We start from the raw sequence: 22041 nt of genomic DNA, 5'->3' as shown, positions 1-22041 counted from the left end.
ATCAGTGGTAGATGCCCCCATGTTGTCAGATTCACTTTCCACCTTTCAGAGTTGTTGGGTTTTTTTGCTTGTTTGTTTTTTAAGCTTCTAAGGATTTTTTTGTAGAATTCTTCCTTATAAATTAGTACCAAATCAGGCTGCCAACTTAGACTGTCCCTGTTGTCAGTCGGTAGCTTAGATAACTGTCACCTGTGTGGTCTCTGTAGGTCTCTGCTCCCTGCTTTATCCTGTGTTCAGACCGCTCTGCTTCATCTTTTGGACATGGGCTGGGAACCCAGTGATCTTGCCTTCTTTATTGACATTCAATTACCAGAGCTCCTCATGAACATGTCACAAGAAAATATCAGTATCCATGACAGTGTCATCAGGTAAGAACACAGTCCTGCTCTCTGCTGTTCCTAGAGTGGAGCATGGGCAGGGTGGGGTCAAGGGAGTGGGATCGGCAGCCAAGTCTGAGTAGATCCTGACTTTGCCACAGGAGAGCTGGGTGACCTTGTGGAGAATGCATAGGTTCCATTTCTGAGTGTCTAGAAGAGTACCTGGCACACAGTGGGTAAATTAGCAGCAGTCATGTTATGAACTCAGAAGATGAAGAATTGTCTTTATTTTGGGGCGTCCTAATAGCCTGTGGAATTGGAGAATCCTTTTTAAAATTTTTGTTTATTTATTTTAATTTTTACACTTGTGTGCTGTTAGCCACTATAGTGTCTTGAACATTATAAAGGCTTAGGCTGTATATGAGTATGCATTACTTACCTGGCAGGGGAGACACCATAATCAACAAGGGAATTTTCCCAGGGTGAGGCTCAACCATGACCCTTGTGATCTGACTGGCCCCTACTATTTCCCCAATTATGGGAAATTTGACTGGAATTTGTGATAGTAGAGGACTGTGTTTCTACTCTTTCCTTCATTAAAAGAAATACTATGCAATGTTTTCTTTAATAAGTTTTGGGTTTGTTACAAAATGAAGTTGGGAGTTTATTGAGGCAATATTTTTATATGAATTTAAACAAGTATTGAGAGGGTGGGTCTTAAGAACATGGCAGTGTTATATGCTTCTGAGCAGACGTGGGCTTGGTTCTTCATTCCATTTTTGACCCATGTGGCTCTACCTGCTCAAGCCCATTTAACCTCTCCATTTACTTTGTGTGGAGAGGAGAACAAAAGAGCAGGCATTAAAAGGAGAATTGGGACATGAGTGAATAGACAGCACTCACCTGTTTTCCCTCTCAGAAAAGTTGTTCAGAGAGAAAGGAGGTCAAAGCTGTCTCCTTGGGCCACCTAGGTAGCTCAGTAAATAAAGCTGTCTGTAGCCCTTGACCTGCCGTCAGAGGGCACACAAGGAAAACACAGCACTGGTGACAGCTGCTTCTGTAGCTGTCTATCAGCCTACTGTTTCAAGCCTTGTCTGTGCCAGCACCATACAGTCCCGGAAAAGAGAGGGAGCACACCTTTCACAGCAGTCCCTCAGCACCAGCCCAAGGCTGTGGAAGAGCAAGCAGGCCTGAAACCATTGAGTGGGAACGAATAGATGAGTGGTTGGATGGATGAATGAGTGCTTGTTTTGCTTTTGTTAGCTAGCAGATCTTTTTGTATTTAAATTTTGTTTTAGGATTACTTCTATTTATATGTGTATGTCTGGGTATATTTGTGGTGCCATCGGATGCCAGAAGAGTATGTCTGATCTCCCAGAGCTAAAATGGTGGTTGTGAGCCACCTGATGTGGGTGCTAGTGACTGAACTTGATAACCTTGAAGAACAGCAATTACTCTTAAGCACTAAGCTGTTTCTCCAGCTTAAATTTAAATTCTCATTGCTAAAGCAAACTGTAAACTGAAACTGGTGGAGATTTCTAACTTTTCATGAGAAGCACTCATGAAGTTTCCCACCTAAAACCTTTGATTTGAAGTGAGAAATCAGGAGCAAGGCAAGGTATGATTTAGTCGTCTTTGTTCCTGTGTTCCTGTTCCTTGCTGATTGATTCCAAGGCCTCGCCTATACAAACAAGATGCTTCAGGTCCTCAATAACCCACACACACATCCTCTTGTATACACTGAAACATCTCCAGGTGACTTTGTGATGCTGTATGAATCACTGTAAATACTTGGTAAACAGCTCTTACATTGTGTTACTTAGAGAATAATGACACAAGGATCTACACATGTTCAATACAGGCAATTTTTAAAAGATTTATTTTATTTTTAACTATGTATATGTGCATGTGTCTCCGTGTGGGTATGTGCATGTGAGTACAGGTGATCTCAGAGACCAGAGATATGGATCCCCCTGGAATAGGAGTAACAAGCATTTGTGAGCTGCTGATGTGGGAACTGAACTCCAGTTCTTTGAAAGAGCAGCAAGTGCCCTTAACCTCTGAGTCATCCCTAGAGACAATTTTTGTTTGTTTGTTTTGCTTTTTCAAGACAGAGTTTCTCTGTGTAGCTCTGGCTGTCCTGGAATCACTCTGTAGACCAGGATGGCCTTGAACTCAGAGATCTGCCTGTCTCTGCCTCCTGAGTGCTGGAATTAAAGCTGGGTGCCACCACTGCCCAGCCCCCAGAGACAATTTTTTAAAAGATAGCTTTGACATAATGTTGCCTGAGTCCACAGATGTGGAGGCCACAGATGCAGAAGGTGACTGATGGGTCAAGGTCTCATAGCAACTAGTGGGTAGAGCTGAAGTCACAGATCTCCTGACCCCTTCTTCATGTTGATTCCATTAGGGTGTTCTAACCATGTCATTACTGAATTTATTTTAAACAAAGTTGTGTTTAGTTCAAGCTGGCCTTAGACATTCTGTATAGCCAAAACTGGCCTCAAACTTCTAATCCCCCTGCCTAAGATTACAGGCTTGTGACATTTATGATGTGCTGGAGATCAAGCCCAAGGCTTCATGCAGTTTACTAACCAGGCTAATCCTCAACCCAAACATTATTACTATTACTGTTATTGTTGTTATTGTTGCTATTGTTATTGAGACAAGATCTCACTGTCTATCCCTAACTAGATTGCAACTCACTCTATAGTCCAGGCTGGCCTCTAACTCACAGAGATCCACCTGCCCAGCATGTGCCACTGTTCCCAGCCGAACTTTTTTTAGTTACCTTTTTGACCCCAGTACCTGGCATGTGATAGATTTGCCTTACTCAGTAAGGACTTTTTTCTGTTTTCTGAGTATAAATCCATAAAATAGCTGATAAACCCTGAGGCTTTGAAAAACATTTTCTATCATTTCAAAATGCCCAGTCTATTAAGTACAGAATCTGCTAACTGGCACAGCCTTGGATATTGTAAGAAGCATGCTTTTCTCTTATTACATCTTTCAGCCAGTGGAGTGAAGAAGATGAGCTCGCTGATGCCAAGCAGAACTCAGAGTGGATGGATGAGTGTCAGGATGGCATGTTTGAGGCCTGGTATGAAAAAATAGCCCAAGAGGATCCAGAGAAGCAGAGGAAAGTAAGACCTCTCAGCTAGAGCAATCTGGGTGACTTGCCAGGAGTTTGGAGAGGAGGGCATCCCTGGGGTGTGCTTGGATGATGTCCCCAAGGGGCTCTGGGAATATGTGGGACTTCTGTCTGGTCTTCATCCTGATGTGACCCACCACAGTGGCCTAATTCTGTAGAACTAGGCTCACAGTAGAGTGTCTCATAAGACTCATGGACATTATAAGGTGCCAGTGTATTAATTGAGTAAGAAATGGAATTGCTGAGGAGTTTGGACTGTTCACAGTGAAGATGGAGCTAGCACACCATCTTCACAATGGCAAGCACATTCCAGCTACAAGGCTGCCAGTCGGGGAGCTTGGAAACAGCTGTTTATCATGTGAGCGTTAAATGGCCATGCAGTGGAGGGCCACAGTACCTACTTGCCAGCATGGCCTTGGGTATTGTAAGAAGCATTCTTTTCTCTCAGCAACAGTGCGGTCTCCTGTCTGTCACTGCTACATCTGTCAGGCATCTGCTTCCTTGAAGCCACTAATTTTCCTCATATTAAGCACCTTCTCTTTGCCAGCCACTCTGTTCATTATACCTTTGTGGTGCTTCAGAGGAATACACCAACTAGGACTTGTGACTTCTGTCTTGTAAGTTAACATCTGAATGAGAGTTTCCTGTAGTGCTCAGGTGACCTGGCGGATTTCCTCTTCTACAATGTATCATCTACTACCACACAGTGACTTTCTGACTTCCTCATATGCAGACCTTAAAATAAACTGCCCTATAACCACCAAGTACTTTTCAGTATGCTCATAGCTTGCTCACTTAACAGTCCCTAACTATCTGCTCCCAGAAAGAAAATTAGTTCTCTTAGCTAGGTAATAGAAAGTCTATTGGCTAATTGTGTGGCTAGCTAGTTAGGTAGTTAAAGATGAAAGATTCATATGATCTGAGGAGAAGGCATAGTATTGTTTGTTTGTTTGTTTGTTTATAGAGAGGTCCAGGCTGGCCCCAAACTTGCAGTCTTCCTGCCTCAGTCTCCTAAGTACTGTGATTTTAATGTGCCAGAATCAAGAGTCTTCTTTGCCATTGTCTGACAAATACCAAAGCCAAACATCTGGATGCCATTCTTGACCATTGCTTTATTAATTTGGTCACCAAGCCTTCTCACTCTGCCACCTTCATACTTCTCCAATCTGCCTGCTTTCCCTATCGTGTTTACAACATAGTCCCTTCCCTCATTACCACCACAGAGTTACTTGAACAACTGAGTCACAGTCAGCTCCCCTGACCCTTGACTTGTTCCTATTAATCCATCCTTTGTTGTGCAACCAAGGAACCTTCAGAATGCCCAAATCTATGGCCATTACTTTTCTGTTAAAAACTGTTTTTAAACTCTAATATTTTAGACTCCTTGGAGTTTACCTTTCTAACTTCTCCTGGTTATTCCTCCTCTCTACTCTATTATACATACTAGATTATTGGCAATTTCAAAAGCCCTGGAGTTAGAGAGGTAATTTAGTGGTTAAGAGTACTTGCTGCTCTTTCAAAGAACCCAAGTTTGGCTCTTAGTCATGCATGTCAAGTGGCTCACAACTGCCTGTAGGAAACTAGCCGTAGGGAATTCAGTGCTTACTTCTGCAGGCACACATGAACATGTAGCATACACATATACAGGCGCACACACATGCACATAAATAAGAATAAATAAAAATACTTCTTTTTTTTAAAGTATGCCAAAAAAAACTTTTTTTTTTTTCTCTTCAGTGCCTTGTACCTGCTTCGTCAAGTGCTCACACACTCAACTACATCCCCAGGCCACGCCATGCTCCCTTTTTGCAGGAGCAAAGCTTCTGTAGACTTTGCTGTTCCTTCTGTCTGACATGCCTGTCACCTTTATCTCCTCCCCGTTACCGTCTGTTTGTTCTTGGTCTTAACTGAGGAATTGTCATCCTTGGAAAAACCTATCTTGACCCTTCCAATACCTTTGATAGTATCTGTGATGTTCCCAAATGTGTACTTACTTATCCAACTTCAAATCCTGGCACCTGCTGCTAAGCTTGGGAGAATAAATTGATTAATGGACAGTGGCTGCAATAGAAAGTCTGTTAGCTAATTGTGTCCATTTCACCTTACAGATGCACATGTTTATTGCTCGCTACTGTGACCTGTTAAACGTGGACATCTCTTGTGATGGCTGCGATGAGATTGCCCCCTGGCATCGCTACCGGTGTCTGCAATGCAGCGACATGGACCTCTGCAAGACTTGCTTTCTTGGTAAGCTTCAGGATGATCCCATGCAGGAGTAACAGTTGTTTCTGCTCTCTACGATGTTGCAATTTTAAAACTCTTATGCTGAATAGAGACATTGTCCAGTGGTAGCCACTGATTGATCGACAAGTTGGAGTCATCTTCCTCAACTCAATGATGACCTCCACTGCTCCTATCTGATATCCGTCCCTCTCCCATCCTGCTGGGGAGGCACTTGATAAACTCTCAGGACCAATGAATACAGGCTCAGATAAGTTTGTTAGAAACTTTGCTTCTGAATCATATAGTGTTTCCAAAAAGCAAAATAAATGTACAAGAAAAATAAACTTGAAACATGTTTCAATATAGTTGACTCATGGTGCTAGAGCAGAGCTCATCTGCAGTTTTGAGCGCTGTAGGGACATGAGTATTCAAAGTCCAGCAGTAAAAGACACAGTTCCTGCGCTGGAAACACAATCTAGCAGAGAGACCAAACATATCCACATAATGAATGCATATGCTTTATAAATGCATGCAGAGTATTTCTGGGAAATTTTGGAAGTACAGTGCATTCTACAGAGAAGCCTTGTGGAGGAGATAGGGTAAGAATTGGTCCTTGAAGGAAGTTCGAGCTAGGTGACATAACGAAAGCGAAGATAGCATTGCCACCAAGAGCAGAGCAAGCTCAGGGGCAGAGGGAGGAGCACTTTCGGTGACTTTAGATAGACACGCTGGACTGTCTGACTGACTGTTTGGGTAGACAGGTAGGGTCCAGGTTGTGGGGCCCTGAGATGCTAAGCTAAGGGATTAAATAGTGTGAGGGCAGTAGGGAGGGTTTACTGCTAGGATGTTACTGTGATCAAAGCTACGCTCAGGGAAGACTGTCTGTGCTCTTCTCCTTTTGGAGACTATTCACAAGGGTATTTGGCCTACATTAGGTTTTCAGCACTGGGACCAGAAGTAGCCACCTGTGAGGAGTATTGAGCAGGGACTTACAGTGGGATCAGAGCAGCCTGTCTTGTTCATATCTCATTCTCTAACTCACCGGGTCTAGGTTCTGAAATCTGTTTTCAGCTATAATTTTGCAGTGAGAAAGCAAAAACACAAACTTGATCACTCCTCAGCTCTCCATAGGAACATGCCAGTAGGTGTGTAACCTCTGTCAGAGGTGGAGTGTGGGAGACAGCTCACAAAGTGGCATGGGCCTATTCCTCCCAAAAGCAGTTATGGTAGAATTTGTCATCTATTTGAGCTGACTGTGACACTGTAGAATGGAGATCAGCCAGCTGGACCATTGCTAACGAGTTCTGTGCTGAGAATATCATTAATAAACTCAATAGCTACCAGGTCATTCTGGTCTTCTGGAGTAGTAAATGAGAAATGGCTGGGGTGCTGGGATCAGTTTGCTAGCATTCGTGTGCAGGTCCTCTACCCCATCTGTCTTACACTGCTGGTTTTTCTCCAGGTGGAGTGAAGCCTGAAGGCCATGGAGATGATCATGAAATGGTCAACATGGAGTTTACCTGTGACCACTGCCAGGGTTTAATCATAGGCCGGAGAATGAATTGCAATGTATGTGATGACTTTGATCTTTGCTATGGATGCTATGCAGCAAAGAAATACTCCTATGGGTATGTCAGATGCCCTGCCACCGCCATGACTGGTTGGGGTACATTTCTTTACTTAAAAGGGGTTGTCATCTTGCTATTCCTGTGGTGCTAGGGATTGAACGTAAGACACCGCAGATGCTAGGCAAGTATTCTACACCTGGCTGTCCTCCTAGCCTTCCTTACTTTTAGAAATTTGTATCGTTATTAGAAGGTGGGGAGTGTATATGTGTACGTGTGTGTGCGTGTGCACATGACGTACGTGCGGAGGTCCGAAGACAGTTTTGTGGAGTCATTTCTCTCTTTTCTCCTCTCTGGGGGTTCTGGAAATTGAACTCAGGTCACCAGGTGTGGCAAATGCTTTTACTTTCTGTACCCTCTTTCGGCCCCTTCCTTACTAGAGAGAGGTTTATTACTGTGACATTTTTAACGTATTCAGAAGAAGAGAGTAGTGCAGCGCACGTGTGTGCTTGGGCTCACAGATGGGGAGATGGCATCGCATGTGCCTGTTCACCCTTTCAGTCACCTTAAAGTATTTAAAGCATGTTTTAAACCTAAGTCGTTTCCTTCCTCTACCTTGTAATTCACCCTTTTAAATTAAGGGCATCACCTTGCATTGCCGAAGTTCAGTGCACACTCCCCGCGTCCTCCCTAAGCTCTTCCTTGGCATGGTTCTCGTGTGCAGGTTTTAGGTTGTGGGGTGCTAGTGTAATATGCCCAGTGTTTGTGCTTGTTCATTTCTCTGGGGAGGTTGATATTCTGTCATGTCTCTGCAGCCATTTGCCAACCCACAGCATCACAGCCCACCCAATGGTGACCATCCGGATCAGTGACCGGCAGAGGCTCATCCAGCCCTATATCCACAACTACTCCTGGCTGCTCTTTGCTGCCCTGGCTCTCTACAGTGCGCACCTGACCAGTACAGAGCATGTGGATGGAGAGCAGCTGGACCCCCAGGCCCGCAGCAATGCTGCCACCCTACGGAGCCAGTGCATGCAGCTGGTTGGGGACTGTCTGATGAAGGCCCACCAGGGCAAAGGTGACTACTCCTTAGTCAGGGACTGTCTGACAAAGGCCCACCAGGGCAGAGGTGACTACCCCTTAAGCAGGACCCCAGGCCCAGCCTCTGCTGGATGTTGGAGGCAAAGCCCAGGGATCCATAAATGACCATGCTTGACTCAGAGGTAGTTCACAGAAGGGATTCAGCCTATTCTGGAACTTAAGTTCCAGCTTCTCTTGAGAGAACTATTGCCATAAAGTAGCATTTAGTTTGTCCAAGTGTTTCCCTGATGGTGCACTGCAGCATTCATAATCAAAACTCTAGAAAACTCTGGAAGTCCAGGTATCTGTCGTGTTTGAATCTCTCACTTCGCTCAAAAGTCCATGATTTTTTTTTTAAACCTGTAGTGCAAATCCATGTGTACTTGTATTCTAGATGGTAGCTGCATACAAATAAAATGGTGTTTCTGGGTGTGATCATGCACACCTGAATCCTAGTTCTCAGGAGGGTCAGCAGGAGGCTAGAGAGGGTGACAGAGGCCCTGTCTCAAAATAAGGGGATTAGTGAAACAGCAATGTAAAGGTTAAACTTCTGAGACATCCAAGTTTCTCTCAGATAGTAGAGCCCATCCTAACTGACATCAGGGGATCAGACTTGCCTTAGGGGGAAGGTGAATGATGTCTCTATCTGCCACTGGGGATAAAATCTAGTTGCCAGCCAGATGTAGTGCATATCTTTAAGTTTAGATCTCTGACAGCTCTGTAAATTCAAGGCCACATGGTCTATACAGCAAGTTCCAGGCAAGCCAGAGATACATAGTGAGACCCTGTCTCAAAACAAAACAAAACAAAACAAAACAAAACAAAAAAACCTTAATTGCTTGACACTATCAAAAAAATGTTTCCTGTTATATCTTCAGTGTTTGATTGTGCTTAACGTGTGGATTCTGTTGCTGCCTGCCCTTCCCCATTTGAGATCAGATGCGGAATGGATGTCAGCTGCTAAGGCTACCGATGCATGGTCTGGGCAACCCCCATCAGCCATCCGTTTCTCTACAGTGGTCAAGCTCTTTGTGACACTTGCCAGAGATATCCCTTGCTGTGAACGTTTAACCATTTTCTGTTTCTTCCCCTTCCAGGTCTTAAAGCTCTAGCTCTTCTTGGTGTATTGCCAGATGGTGACTCTACCTCAGAAAACCAAGCCCCTCCAGCCACAATGTCCATCCAAGCATCAGAGGATCAGCTAGAGAAGAAAACAGCCCAGCTTGATGAGGAGCCAGTGGATACTGACCTGTGTGTGCCCTGCAGTGTAAGTAGTGTGTCTTCACCATGGGGTCACAGCTTGCGTTCATGGAGCCAATCACATAAGAAGGCACTTAGCAGGGGCGTTACTACATGAGTTATGTGGCTTTGCTTATATTCAGCCAACAAACAGATGATACCAAACGTTTACTGTTTTAACAGGTAGACACCATAGTGTATAGGTAGGTGTATAGACAGAAAAACCTTGGTCTTTAAACCTTGGCTTATAGATAGGTAGGTAGATAGATAGATAGATAGATAGATAGATAGATAGATAGATAGATAGATAGATAGGTATATAGACAGAAAAAGCATGTATTTGTTGGTGACACACACATAAAGATCCTTTTGTAAATTTAAAGTAAGATAAATAACTAAATAAAGTAAAAGATTATTTTTGTAGAAGTGTGCCTTTAGAGCTTGAGCCTATCCTGTAAACACCTCCACCTTTGCTGCAGGAGCCACTGGTTTTCTATTGTACTTCATTAAGATACCAGGTCAGGATAATGTCAAGCTTCCTGTCTCCCAGCTGTGGCCTACAAACCTCTTCATCATGCAGCCCTTGAGCTGCCACAGGTTACCTTGCACGAGGAGGGGCAGCAGTCCTCACCTCTGTGTCTGGAGATATCTGGGTTTGTGAGCCCTCAGCATCTTGTAGCTGGCTGCTCACAGCATTGTGGTTCCCATCTATCAATATTTTCATTTCTTTACACCAAAATGGACTAGATTTTTTTTTTATTTGCTAAGATCTAAATCTTTTACTTTTATTTATTTCAATGTTTAGATCACTCCCATGTTTAGCCAGTGGCAGCTCCTTTTATTTAGCTTTTGTGTTTTCTCTGTGTATGTGTGTCTGTCTCTGTCTCTCTCTCTCTCTCTCTCTCTCTCTCTCTCTCTCTCGTGTGTGTGTGTGTGTGTGTAGGTATAGGTGCATTCAGTAAAATGGAGTGATAGTAACAGTACCTGTAATACAGGATTATTGTAAGAGTTTTGTGTTGACTTTGATTTTTTTTTTTAACAAATCTACTTTATTTAGGGTTATTAAGTGCTTCTACCTCCCTTCCAATCCCTCAACAACCAACACTGGGTAGAAGGGAAAGAAGGTTAGTGGAGACAGGGGGTGGAATTCTCTCTGCTACTTCCTGCTGGGTAGGGTCGTAGGATTCTTTTGGGGGCAAGACCAATATCAGTCGTCCAGAAATCTAGAAGTTCAGGTAATGAGCAAACAGCAAATGCAGCAGCAGGACAAATCAGCAGCAAGCAGTCCTCCCCCAAGCAGCTGCGCCTTCTTCCTCTACACTGTCATATTTATACCCCTGAAAGTTCTCAGAATTAACTAGTTCCACCTGGGAAAACCAAGATCTGCTTGAGTGTCTAAACAAACTAAAATCCCCAATTTGGGGGTTTAACAAAAACGTGTTTATGTATCATAAACCAAAACATTCACAGCAGTTCTGTACCGTCCACACTTGAAAGAAACATGTGAAGTGCTTAGATGATGCGCACAGTAATTTCCATGTCAGAAGAGGACACTGGGTGCACTGTTCTGTTACTCTCTGTCATTCCTTGAAACAGTCTCTCACTGATCCTGGAACTGATGTGGTCAACAGCTCAGCAATCCTCTGCCTCTCCCGCCGACAGCAATCACAGGCATGACCCATCTGTGGCCACATCCAGGCTTCTATATGAGTACTGGGATTTCTATCTGCTTCGTCCTCGGGCTCGTACTCCAAGGTCTCCTACCCACTGAGCTCACAACTCTTGTCTTACACCCTTAGAATATTCATTTCTACATCAAGAAAATACCTGCTTCTGTAGCAATAGAAACAGTGTTATTTGTAGATTTGTTGTAACCTTATCTTTCTAATGGCATGAAAAATAATAGCAGATATAATATTTTTCTTATTACAAATAAGAAATTTTGTTTGGTTTTTCTGTTCGTGTGTATGCTGTATGCATGTGTACATTTTTATGCGTATGTGCATGTGTGTGAAAGCCAGAAGTCAACATCAGCTGTCTTCTCTGTCACTCTCTACCTTGTTTTTGGAGGCAGGTTCTCTCCATGCACCTGAAGCACCAGTTCAGCCAGTTAGCTCCAGGGATCCTCCTGTCCCTGCTTCCTCTCAAGCTAGGATTACAGGGACTCCCCACCACACCTGACTTCTTAAAGTGGCTGCTAGAGATCCAAACTTAGGTCCTCATGCTTACATGGCAAGTACTGTGGGGCATCTCCCTGCCTGAGTTTTTTTTTTTTTCCTACCAAAAAAGAAAGATGATAAAGATGATCACTGTATTGACTAGAAGGATGTCAACAACTTTATTGTTTTCCTAGAAGATTTCGTATGAGCCACCACTTATGTGACCTCGAAGCTCTGACAGCACTTCAAAGATGTTCATGGGGATGTGATGCAAGAAGCATCCTTTTAGAGTGCTGGTTTATTCTAAGAAATTAATGGCATCTTTCGAAAGGAATTCAGGAGGTTTTTTAGTTTGGAAAGACTAGGTAATGATAAAATTGTGTACAGCATATGGAGTATATTGTCGTGTTCTTTTACATTTCCCCCCGTTTTTAGGGAAAGAGAGCTGCAGATAAGGAAAGCAAACATTTGGATGACAAGCAGAAGAAAACAGCAAGTGAAGGTCTTTCCTTAATGAAGGACCCTTCATGCCAGACCCATGTTTCAGATTCACCCGCAGGTGCTCAGATGCCTCCAGGACCTCCAGGTCAGAAACATGCCTATTAACTCCACCTCCTTCCTTTCCAAGTACACATGTCATCATGCCTACACTGTTGCATACAATTTGAAATTGTCCAGTAACTAAGGTTTATCTATCTGTTCAGCTTTGGCTGGAAACTTTGTATCATCCATACCTTACTTCAGCTTACCTAGTCCATGTAAACACATGGCCCTTCCATGTAAACCAAGTACCTTCTCTTTGTTGAGCACCATGCTGGATTCCAGGGGTGGAACCTAGCACAGGCAGAGGGACAGATGGTCTCTGTCCTACTGGAGCTCACCGTCCAGGAAGGTTTCAGATAGAGGTACAAATAACTGTCATTTGAAGTGGCCTGTGATTCTGGCCCCAGGAAAAGGATGACAAATGTTAACACTGATTGGGCTCTTGAACATATTGTAGCTGTACAAAGCCATGAAAGGGAGAGATGTAAGGGACCTTGAATGTGCCAGAATATGTAGTAAGGACTGACATTCAGGCAGAAAGTCCTGTGAGCAAAGGCTTCTTTGTAGGTTCCAGAACAGGAGAAGCCCCATGCCAGGAGTGCAGGGCCAGAGTGAGCACTGGAAGATTGCACAGAAGAGCTCCTGTGCCCTGCTGCATGCTTGTGACAGGCAGGCCTCAGCCTGCCAGAGGATAGCAGTGGTGGGGTCGGGGCCGCAGTTTTGGAGGACTGGCACAGCAGTGCTGGGTTGGAGGAGTGCGTCGGGCTGTCGAGAGAGTCAGGCTCTGGCCCAGTGGCTGTTCCGTAATAGAGGAGTGAGCATGTTCTGCACCATCTTTAGGGCCAGCTCTCAGAAGCAGTGGACACCCCACACAGTGCCAGGCCCTCACTGTCCCCCAGAGCCACATTGCCCTGAGGACCAGCATTCCCCTTCATAGGCAGCAAGTGTCTATCAAATATCCCATGTTCTGGGGCATTACTAGATGCTTGAAGTAGATCACAAAAAAGTCAAAAATCAGAAGGGCAGATGATAAGCAGCAAACACAAACACAGAATATTAAAGGGTAATCAAATGCTCGAGCATGGAGTTTAAGAGCAGGGTTAGAGAATGGGAGATGAGGGAAAATAGCTGTCCATTTAATTAGGGAGCAGGGAGGCTTCCTTGAGAAGGCAGTTGTGTAAAATGTGTTTAGCAATAGAGTTTGCTATTGTTCTAGGTTTTCTTGTTGTTTTAAAAAATATTTTTCTTGTATATGAATGGGTGTTTTGTCTACATGTATATCTGTGCACCAAGTGTGTATAGGCAGAGGCCAGAGAAGGAGTCAGGTCTCCAGAAACTCGAGTTACAGATAGTTGTGAGCCACTCTGTGGAGACTGGGACCAAATCTAGGTCCTCTGAAAGAGCAGCCAGTGTTCTGAACCCCTGAGGCAACTCTCCAGCCCCTTTGTCCTCTTTGAAACAAAGTCTTGATGTGTAGCCCAGGCTGGCCTCAAAGTCTTGATTATACACCCTGTCAAGTGCTAGGATTACAAGCATGCATTTCCATGCCTGGCTTTAGCAGTAGGTTATTGAAGTTCTTGGCTTCCTTCTATAGGACAGGGACAGTGTTGTGGTTTAGTTGCCTTGTACATATAGAGCCCAGCAAAATCTAAAAGTGCTGTTTTTCCACACAGATGCTGAACATCCAGAACTGTCATCTCAGACACCAGTACAAGAGAAGGCAATTACTCCAAACCCTGAGCAAGTGTTTGCAGAGTGTTCGCAGAAGAGGATTCTGGGATTGTTGGCAGCCATGTTACCTCCCATCAAGTCGGTAAGAGGCAGGCAATGTTTGCTTTCTTTGTGTATGGTTGGTATTCACAGAAAAGAGTGGTGTTAAGGTGTAAGCAGAAACAAACTGCTGTAAACAGCTCTGTGTCCTGAGGGAGGGTGACTTCATTAAAATTACTTTCTTCTTTGAACTTATATTTTCCGCAAGTGTGGTTGACTGTTTTTAATCCTTATAATTACCTCTTTATGTTTTTATTTTGAAAGTTTTTAACCTCATTGAAAATTTGAAAGTGCCGTGAATGAAAAATCTTCACCTAGATTTATTAGTTGTTAATGTTATTTTATCTCTGCTTATCTATATATTTGTTACACTTTTCCTGAAGATGAAAAAAATAAATTGAAAGCTTACAGACACTTCATCCTCAGTTCTTCTAAAAGGGCGATCTTTTAAATACCATGTTGTTGCCATATTAAAACATTCAGGCCTGGTAGCTCGCACCTGCAGTTCCAGTACTTTGTAGGCTTCATGAAGCAAGGAATTCCAGCCCTACTGGACTACAGAGTGAGAGTATATTAAACTACAACAATTTAACGCTGGCAGAATAATTTTATCTGGCTCAGAGCGGAGCCTAGGTACAGATTTTCCCAGTTATTCCTAGAATGCAACTTGCAGCTTTTTTGTAAAATTCAGTATTTAAGAATGTGTTGGGTTCAGAGGACATGCTTATTTGGTCCCCTTTAGTTTCCTTACCTTACTTTGACTTCCTTTCTTTAAGATCTAATTTTTTGTAGTGTAGTGTAGTGTAGTGTAGTGTGTGTGTGTGTGTGTGTGTGTGTGTGTGTGAGTGTGTGTGTGTGTGTGAGTGAGTGTGTGTGTGTGTGTGATCGCACGCATGTGTGTGCGAGTGCGCCCACATGAGTTTATATGGAGTTAAGAGCCAGCTGTGAGCTGCCTGATTTGGGTTGTGGAAACTGAACCCCGTGTTATCTCTGCAGGAGCAGTGAGTGCTCTTAACCACAAGCCATCTGCTCGCCCTGTCCTGGTAACTTTCATAATACTGATATCTTCAAAGTCCTTAGTGTTCTCTTTTATAATTTTCTGGGCTCTTCCTATATGCATATTTTATGTGAATTTTAGTATCATTTTTTTAATCAAGCTCCTGTCAAACTTTAAGATTTGGTGGATTATTTTCATTGGAATGGCATTGACTATTAATTTAGGAATAGTTGACATTTTTAGCAGTATTTTTTTTTCCTCATTGTTAAGAATCAGACAAACTTAGCAAACTGTGGAAACAATTTTCTCCAAGTTTGCATAGCTCCGGAAAAGGGATATATCCCTGCAACCCAAGGTTTAATCCTCAGATCTCTTGAGTCCAAGGACATTTTTTTAAAACAGTTTATTGCCAAAAGATGCTTAGACTGAAAAAAATCACTTTGTGGGAACTGAAGCTGATGCATGAGTCAGTCATGGTAGGAGAGCCAGTATATGCCCTCTCAGCATAGGTGTCCAGAGACCAAGAGAATGGATTGTGAGTTTATAGCAGTCTCTGCAGTTTATACCTGACAGCACAAGATGTCTTCAGTTTTCTCTTTTTAGTATTTGCACCTCTGATCTTTAACACGAAGTCCTGGGTCCCATGACCCTTGGTATAATTACTTATTTGATCAGCCTACTATCACAACCACCATTTTTGGAAGAATGTTCTGCTCTTCCTCTTTGGACTCTGCACTGAGGCTTCCCCAACCTTGGTAGTTCCTCACCATGTCTGTCTTTATGCCAGTCCCTAGGTCCCCATTACAGGAAACTTGCAGCCCACACCACACCAGTCCCTCTCTGCACACCTTCCTTGTTTTTCGTGGACTCCAGCAGCTCTGTCAGCCATTCTTGAAGGGAATGCCTTCCTGAGATTCAGTTTTTATTGCTAAGAGTGTTTGGTACTTCAGTTGTTTATTTTCTTAGTATGGATACAGTACCATCTTGAATCACACTCATCATACTAACTCACAATTACTGAAAGGGTTCTCTGGTTTTCTGTATTTTTTCCTGTGGAAAATAATAAATGGTATAAGTGTCTATAAATGTATGTGGTCAGCTGTTTTTTAAATGGCATTTGTAATACTAAAGCATTAGAAGCCAAGTAAAATGCAGACAGTATTTAAAGAAAGACAAATAGAGCTGAGAAGATGACTTGGTGGGTCAAGTACTTACCGTGCAAGCATGAGGACCTGAGTTTGAATCCCCAGACCCACTTAAAGCTAGATACGGGAACATGTGTCTCTTCATGGGGAGATGGTCTGAGGTAGAATCAGAAAAATCCCCCGAAGCCCATAGGCAAGCTAGCCTGACATCACAGATAAAGACAGAGATCCTGTCTCCAACAAGGTGGAAGGCAAAGACCACACTGGAGATTTCCCCTTGGTCTCCCAGTGTGCCATGGTACATGCACATACATACGTCATACATATGAAAGGAAAGAAGGGAAGGAGGGAGGGAGGAAGGAAGGAAGGCAAAATAATTTACATGTGTTACCTATAAAAGAAGGGTTGACAAAGTGTCCATCCAGCTGTTAATAGTTGTTACTTCCTTGGCATTGGTGGATTAGAGGGGGCCTGTGATGAAAAGTCTGACTTTTAGATATTTTTAGCTCTGTGAATTTTTTGTAATGGACATTTCAGGAAAGGAAGAAAAGCAAGTGTTTTATTTACTTTAGGGTTAAGGAATATTAGAAATAAGGAAGAAGGGGACTGGAGACACAGCTTAGCAGTTGAATGTGTGCTACTCTTGTGGGAGACCAGAGTTTGGTCCCAGCACTCATGTCCAAAAGTTCAGCACCACCTGTAACTCCAGATCCAAGGGATCCAGTGTCCTCCTCTGGGCTCCAGAGGCACCTGCACTTACATCTGCATAATCACACACACACACACATACACACACACTTAAAAATTTAATTTAAAAAGTAGGATAAGAGGGGTTGGGGATTTAGCTCAGTGGTAGAAAGCGCAAGGCCTTGGGTTCGATCCTCAACTCTGGGGAAAAAAAAAAGTAGGATAAGATGATATCTGAGCATGTTTCCTTTATTTACAGTTGATTTACATGTGCCATTTTTGAAACTGGAATCAGGCCAGTTGGAAATGACATGTGAATGGATGATGTGTATAGCTGGTGTGGCTTGGACTTTGTACTAAAGAGATTTCCCGTCTCTCTTGACAGGGTCCCACAGTGCCCTTGATAGACCTGGAGCACGTCCTCCCACTCATGTTTCAGGTTGTCATCTCCAATGCAGGCCACCTGAATGAAACCTATCACCTCACCCTGGGTCTTCTGGGCCAGTTAATCGTCCGTCTTTTGCCAGCAGAGGTAGACACTGCAGTCATCAAGGTCCTTTCAGCCAAACATAACCTGTTTGCTACAGCAGACAGTGCCATTGTGCCAGATGGCTGGAAGACCACCCACCTGCTCTTCAGCCTGGGAGCTGTGTGCCTGGACAGGTAATGGAGGTTCTCCACCGCCCTCTGTGGTGTGGTATTCACTGAGAACAGAGGCCTCTTGATTAGTTTCCTGTGCTACAGTGTTGTTGCCTGAGGCTCTCCTGTGAGATTGGACTAGTAAGTCCACACTTAAATAGAGTCTCAGTGGAGCCTACCAGTCAGCTCTGATGATATCTATTCTGCTAGATTTTTCCCAAGAAAATAAGTGGACGCATTGGGGTTGAAAAATCTATTTTCATTCTAAAAATAACATAATCATAATACCAAACCTGAAATTAAATGAAGAAGGAAAGGCGTCCCTGGTTTGTACCATATACAGCTCTAGCTCCTTTTTGAGAATGGCTGTGATGTGAATGTATCTGTGTATGTGCATGTGAGGATGACGTTTTAGAGCAGTGTTCTCACCCTTCCTGATGCTGCCACCCTTCCTGCAGTTTCTCATGTTGTGACCCCCAAACCCTACAATTATTCTCATTGCTGCTTCATAACTGTGATTTTGCTGCTGTTATGACTTGTAATGTAAATATCTGGGTTTGTCAACAATCTTAGGCATTTGGGCATGGAACAAACCACAGGTTGAAGATCAGCTGTTTTAGAGAGATCACATAGTTGTAGATTGAGTTTGTAGACTGAGTACATGATTAACAGAGCTTGACTTGGTTGTTGTTTTGACTTATCTTTATGTGAAAAGCATCACTCTGGTATTTTTTAAGCTAAGTAACAAATGGCTCTTTGCATGCATCTGCCTCTGCTTAGGACAGTGAGCTGTGATTTATGTGAGGGGGTAGCTTCTCACACTGCCACCTAACATCAGAGCTCTTGCCTTCTAGCCGAGTGGGTTTGGACTGGGCCTGCTCCATGGCGGAGATTCTCCGGTCACTCAACAATGCACCATTGTGGCGAGACGTCATTGCCACCTTCACAGACCATTGCATCAAGCAGCTGCCATTCCAACTGAAGCACACCAACATCTTCACCCTGCTGGTGCTTGTCGGCTTCCCCCAGGTATAGCATCTGAAGGCCTTTTTGCCCAAGGTCTGTCTGCACAGACAGACACACACACACCCGTCTGTAATGGTTTTAGAAATTTTTTTTAGTTGCATGATTTGCTTTTAATTATATGGTGTATTTTCAGAATTGTGCAATTGTTAGATTTGTATTATCAACAGTTAGACATTGGATTTATTTTATTAGCTTTAATATCAGGTAACTATTGGGCAGAGTGCAGGGAATCATATGAAAGAAGTGGAAGTTAGTAAGACCTGGAGAGGACAGGAGCTCCACAAGGACCAAATATATCTGGGCGCAGGGGTCTTTTCTGAGACTGATTCTCCAATCAAGGACCATGCATGGATATAACCTAGAACCCTTGCTCAGATGTAGCCCATGGCAGATCAGTCTCCAAGTGGGTTCCCTAATAAGGGGAACAGGGACTGTCTCTGACATGAACTCAGTAACTGGCTCTTTGACCTCCTCACCCGCATGGGAGGAGCAGCCTAGCCAGGCCACGTTGCAGCCACTCCTGATGAGACCTGATATGCTAGGGCCAGATGGAAGGGGAGGAGGACCTCCCCTATCAGTGGACTTGGAGAGGGGCAGAGAGGAGATGAGGGAGGGAGGGAGGGATTGGGAGGAAATGAGGGAGGGGGCTACAGCTGGGATACAAAGTAAACAAACTAATATTAAAAAAATAGTAGGTAACTATAATGTATTTAGTTGCAAAGAACTGCAGAGACTGTTGTCTTTCACTCTGGCACGCCTATTGATCTTCCTCATTTTGCCTGCCTCAACTGATCTGAATGAGGAGCTATAAAGCTATGGCAAGCACCTAAACTAATGTTGTGCCAGGGCTGTACCAAATCCTTTGGACTTAGGGATAAGACCTCTATCCCTGTGTGCTTGTAGAGAAGCAAGCAAAAGGGACTGGGCTTGTGCCTACCTGAGTACCTCTTCTTGCATCAATGTTCCAGGTCCTCTGTGTGGGAACCCGATGTGTTTATATGGATAATGCCAATGAACCCCATAACGTGATCATCTTGAAGCACTTCACTGAGAAGAATAGAGCTGTGATTGTCGATGTCAAAACCAGGAAAAGGAAAACAGGTCCTAAACATATTTATGTCCATGAAGAATGGAAAAAAAAATGGTTTAATCAATGCATCCTATGAAACCAATGAAGATGCCTTAGTTTGTGCTCCTGCATGCTATTGTTAATTTTTTAATTATGTTAATTTATTTGTGTGTACACATATGCACGCTCATATGCATGCACACACGTGTGGAGGTCAGAGGACAACTTCTGGGAGTCAGTACAAACCCTAGGGATTGAACTCAGATCATCTGTTTGGTGGCGAATGCCTTTATCCACTGAGCCCCTTCACTAGCTCATATCTTTACAGTTAAAGTAGATTTCTTATGCAGAGTGTGGTAGTACATGTCTGTAACCTCAGCACGGAGACAGGAGGATCACACATTAAAGACTAGCCTGATAGGTAGTGAGTTTGAGGCCAGTCAGGACTGAAAATGAGACCCTTTCTCAAATGGGCAGAGCCGCCTTTTTTAATCCAATGTTGTGGTCCCTCTCCTTTCCATACTTACTTATTCAGGCATTTTATAGTTGATTAAATTTAAGTCTGTTGTCTCCTTGCTTGTTTTCCATTTGTCTCATCTGTTCTCCGTTCTTTTTTCTTCTCTTGCCTTCTTTCGGACTGATTTCTGTTATATTTTGATGGTCCATCTTATGTCTGCTGTTGGCTCTAACTGTAACTGTTGCTCTGCTGTCACTGTGGTCAGTACTTGGGAGATCGCCCTGAAGTCTGTTCTGACCCCTGTGACTGTCTCAGATGTTTTTCCACTTGGCAGTTGTATCAAAATACTGCATTTATGTCCCATGCCTGCCTTATTCTTTGTGCTATTGTAGTCATACTTTTTATCCTACATGACATAAATCTCGTTGTACATGTGTTGGCTTTAAAAATGTAAGTTATTTTAATAGAGACTTTTAAATGAGCACAATGTGTAGGCACTAGTTTTTAAACTCTACTTTATTTGGGGTTCCTCAATCCTCTGCCTCCCTTCCGACCCCTTAACCCTAGGGAGGAGAGAAAGAAGGTTAAAAGAGAAAGGGGGTGTAGACCTTCTTAGACTTAGTTCTAGTTTGTTAAGGCTGTAGGGTTTGTTGGGAAAATACCAGTTCAGTCATCAGGATATCTAGCAGTCCAGCAACAACAAACGGCAAATGCAGCAAGACGAACAGACAGCCTTCTTCCTCCTCTGTCTCAAAGCCCCTTCCTCTCCCTGACCTCTGGTGTTTATACTCTTCAGAGTCCTCAGAATTCTGCTACCGTCAGCTGGCAAAGACCACGCCCCTCAAGCTGCATGAGGCAATTATCAGCTGTGGACAAATTAAGGCAGTCACATATCCCACACTTGTTTACATAATGCGAGTTGTTAAAGAAACCAAAACTTCCACTACAACAATGTATATTATATTAAACCACACATTTAACATTCCTGGTGTTCTTCATTCCTTTTTGTAGATTCAGATTTACATCTAGTATAATTTTCTCTGGTTTGAAGTAATTTCCTGGGCTGGAGAGATGGCTCAGCGGTTAAGAGCACTGGCTGCTCTTCCAGAGGTCATGAGTTCAATTCCCAGCAACCACATGGTGGCTCACAGCCATCTATAATGAGATCTGGTGCCCTCTTCTGGCGTGCAGGCAGAACACTGTATATGTAATTAATAAAAATAAAAAAGGCTGCTCTTTTAAAATAATAATAATAATAATAATAATTTCCTTAGCATTTCTTGTAGTCAGTGTCTTCTGCCACAGGAATCTGTGTGGAAAATGTTCCAACCTTCTTGTTGTTGAGCCCAAGTCTCACCATGTAGCCCGGGTTGGCCTTGAACTTGGATAGTCCTTCTGCCTGTGTCTCCCAAGGGCTGGGTTGCAGGTGTGCGCTACCACTCCTAGCTTTGGCTTTGGCTTTGCTACATTTTTTTTGCTGGGGCTGGAGAGATGGTTCAGCAGTCAAAAAGCACATATTGCTCATGCAGAGGGCTGTTTGGTTCCCAGCACCCCTATCTAGTGGCTACAACCACCTGTAACTCTAGCTCCAGGGGATCCAGTACCCCCTCGTGGTCTCCATGGGCACAGTACTTACATATACAAGCTCTCACACCGGCAGACATGTATAGACATAACTAAAAGTAAAATCTTTCTGAAACATAATTTTTCTGGATAAAAAATTCTAAGCTGAGATGTATTTGGGGATATGTTGTTGTTATGCTGTGTGTGTGTTCGAAGATCTCACATAGCATAGGCTGCCTTAAATTCACTATATAACCAACCATGACTTTGGGCTTGTGATCCTTCCGCCTCTGCCTCTCGAGTGCTGGGCTTACAGGTGTGTACACACCTGATTAATGTGATGCTGGAGACCAAACCCTAGGCCTTGTCATTGCTAAGCAAGCAGTCTGCCCTCACAGCTACTCCCCAGCC

At 43.5% G+C, this 22041-nt stretch overlaps 1 protein-coding gene and 1 non-coding gene across 3 annotated transcripts in view; both read left to right on the top strand.

Annotated features, from left to right (window-relative positions):
• The window catches only part of Zzef1 (zinc finger ZZ-type and EF-hand domain containing 1), a 127444-nt gene that overhangs the window by 75407 nt on the left and 29996 nt on the right, over positions 1–22041 (top strand). For both annotated transcript variants that reach the window (XM_055597355.1, XM_055597354.1), the window contains exons 32-42: positions 207–368; positions 3331–3460; positions 5577–5715; positions 7154–7319; positions 8072–8334; positions 9434–9603; positions 12170–12320; positions 13951–14090; positions 17262–17539; positions 18370–18544; positions 19510–19642. In XM_055597355.1, coding sequence (XP_055453330.1) covers positions 207–368; positions 3331–3460; positions 5577–5715; positions 7154–7319; positions 8072–8334; positions 9434–9603; positions 12170–12320; positions 13951–14090; positions 17262–17539; positions 18370–18544; positions 19510–19642 — 1907 coding nt within the window. The remainder of the gene's footprint in view (positions 1–206; positions 369–3330; positions 3461–5576; positions 5716–7153; positions 7320–8071; positions 8335–9433; positions 9604–12169; positions 12321–13950; positions 14091–17261; positions 17540–18369; positions 18545–19509; positions 19643–22041) is intronic.
• On the top strand, positions 749–913 carry LOC129669213 (U1 spliceosomal RNA). The gene has a single exon (XR_008719008.1). It is a non-coding gene; the product is annotated as a U1 spliceosomal RNA (small nuclear RNA).

Source organism: Psammomys obesus, unplaced genomic scaffold (genome assembly GCF_907164565.1).
Source record: "Psammomys obesus unplaced genomic scaffold, mPsaObe1.curated_primary_1811, whole genome shotgun sequence".
Lineage (NCBI taxonomy): Eukaryota > Metazoa > Chordata > Mammalia > Rodentia > Muridae > Psammomys > Psammomys obesus.
This window is presented reverse-complemented; position numbering and strand designations above follow the sequence as displayed.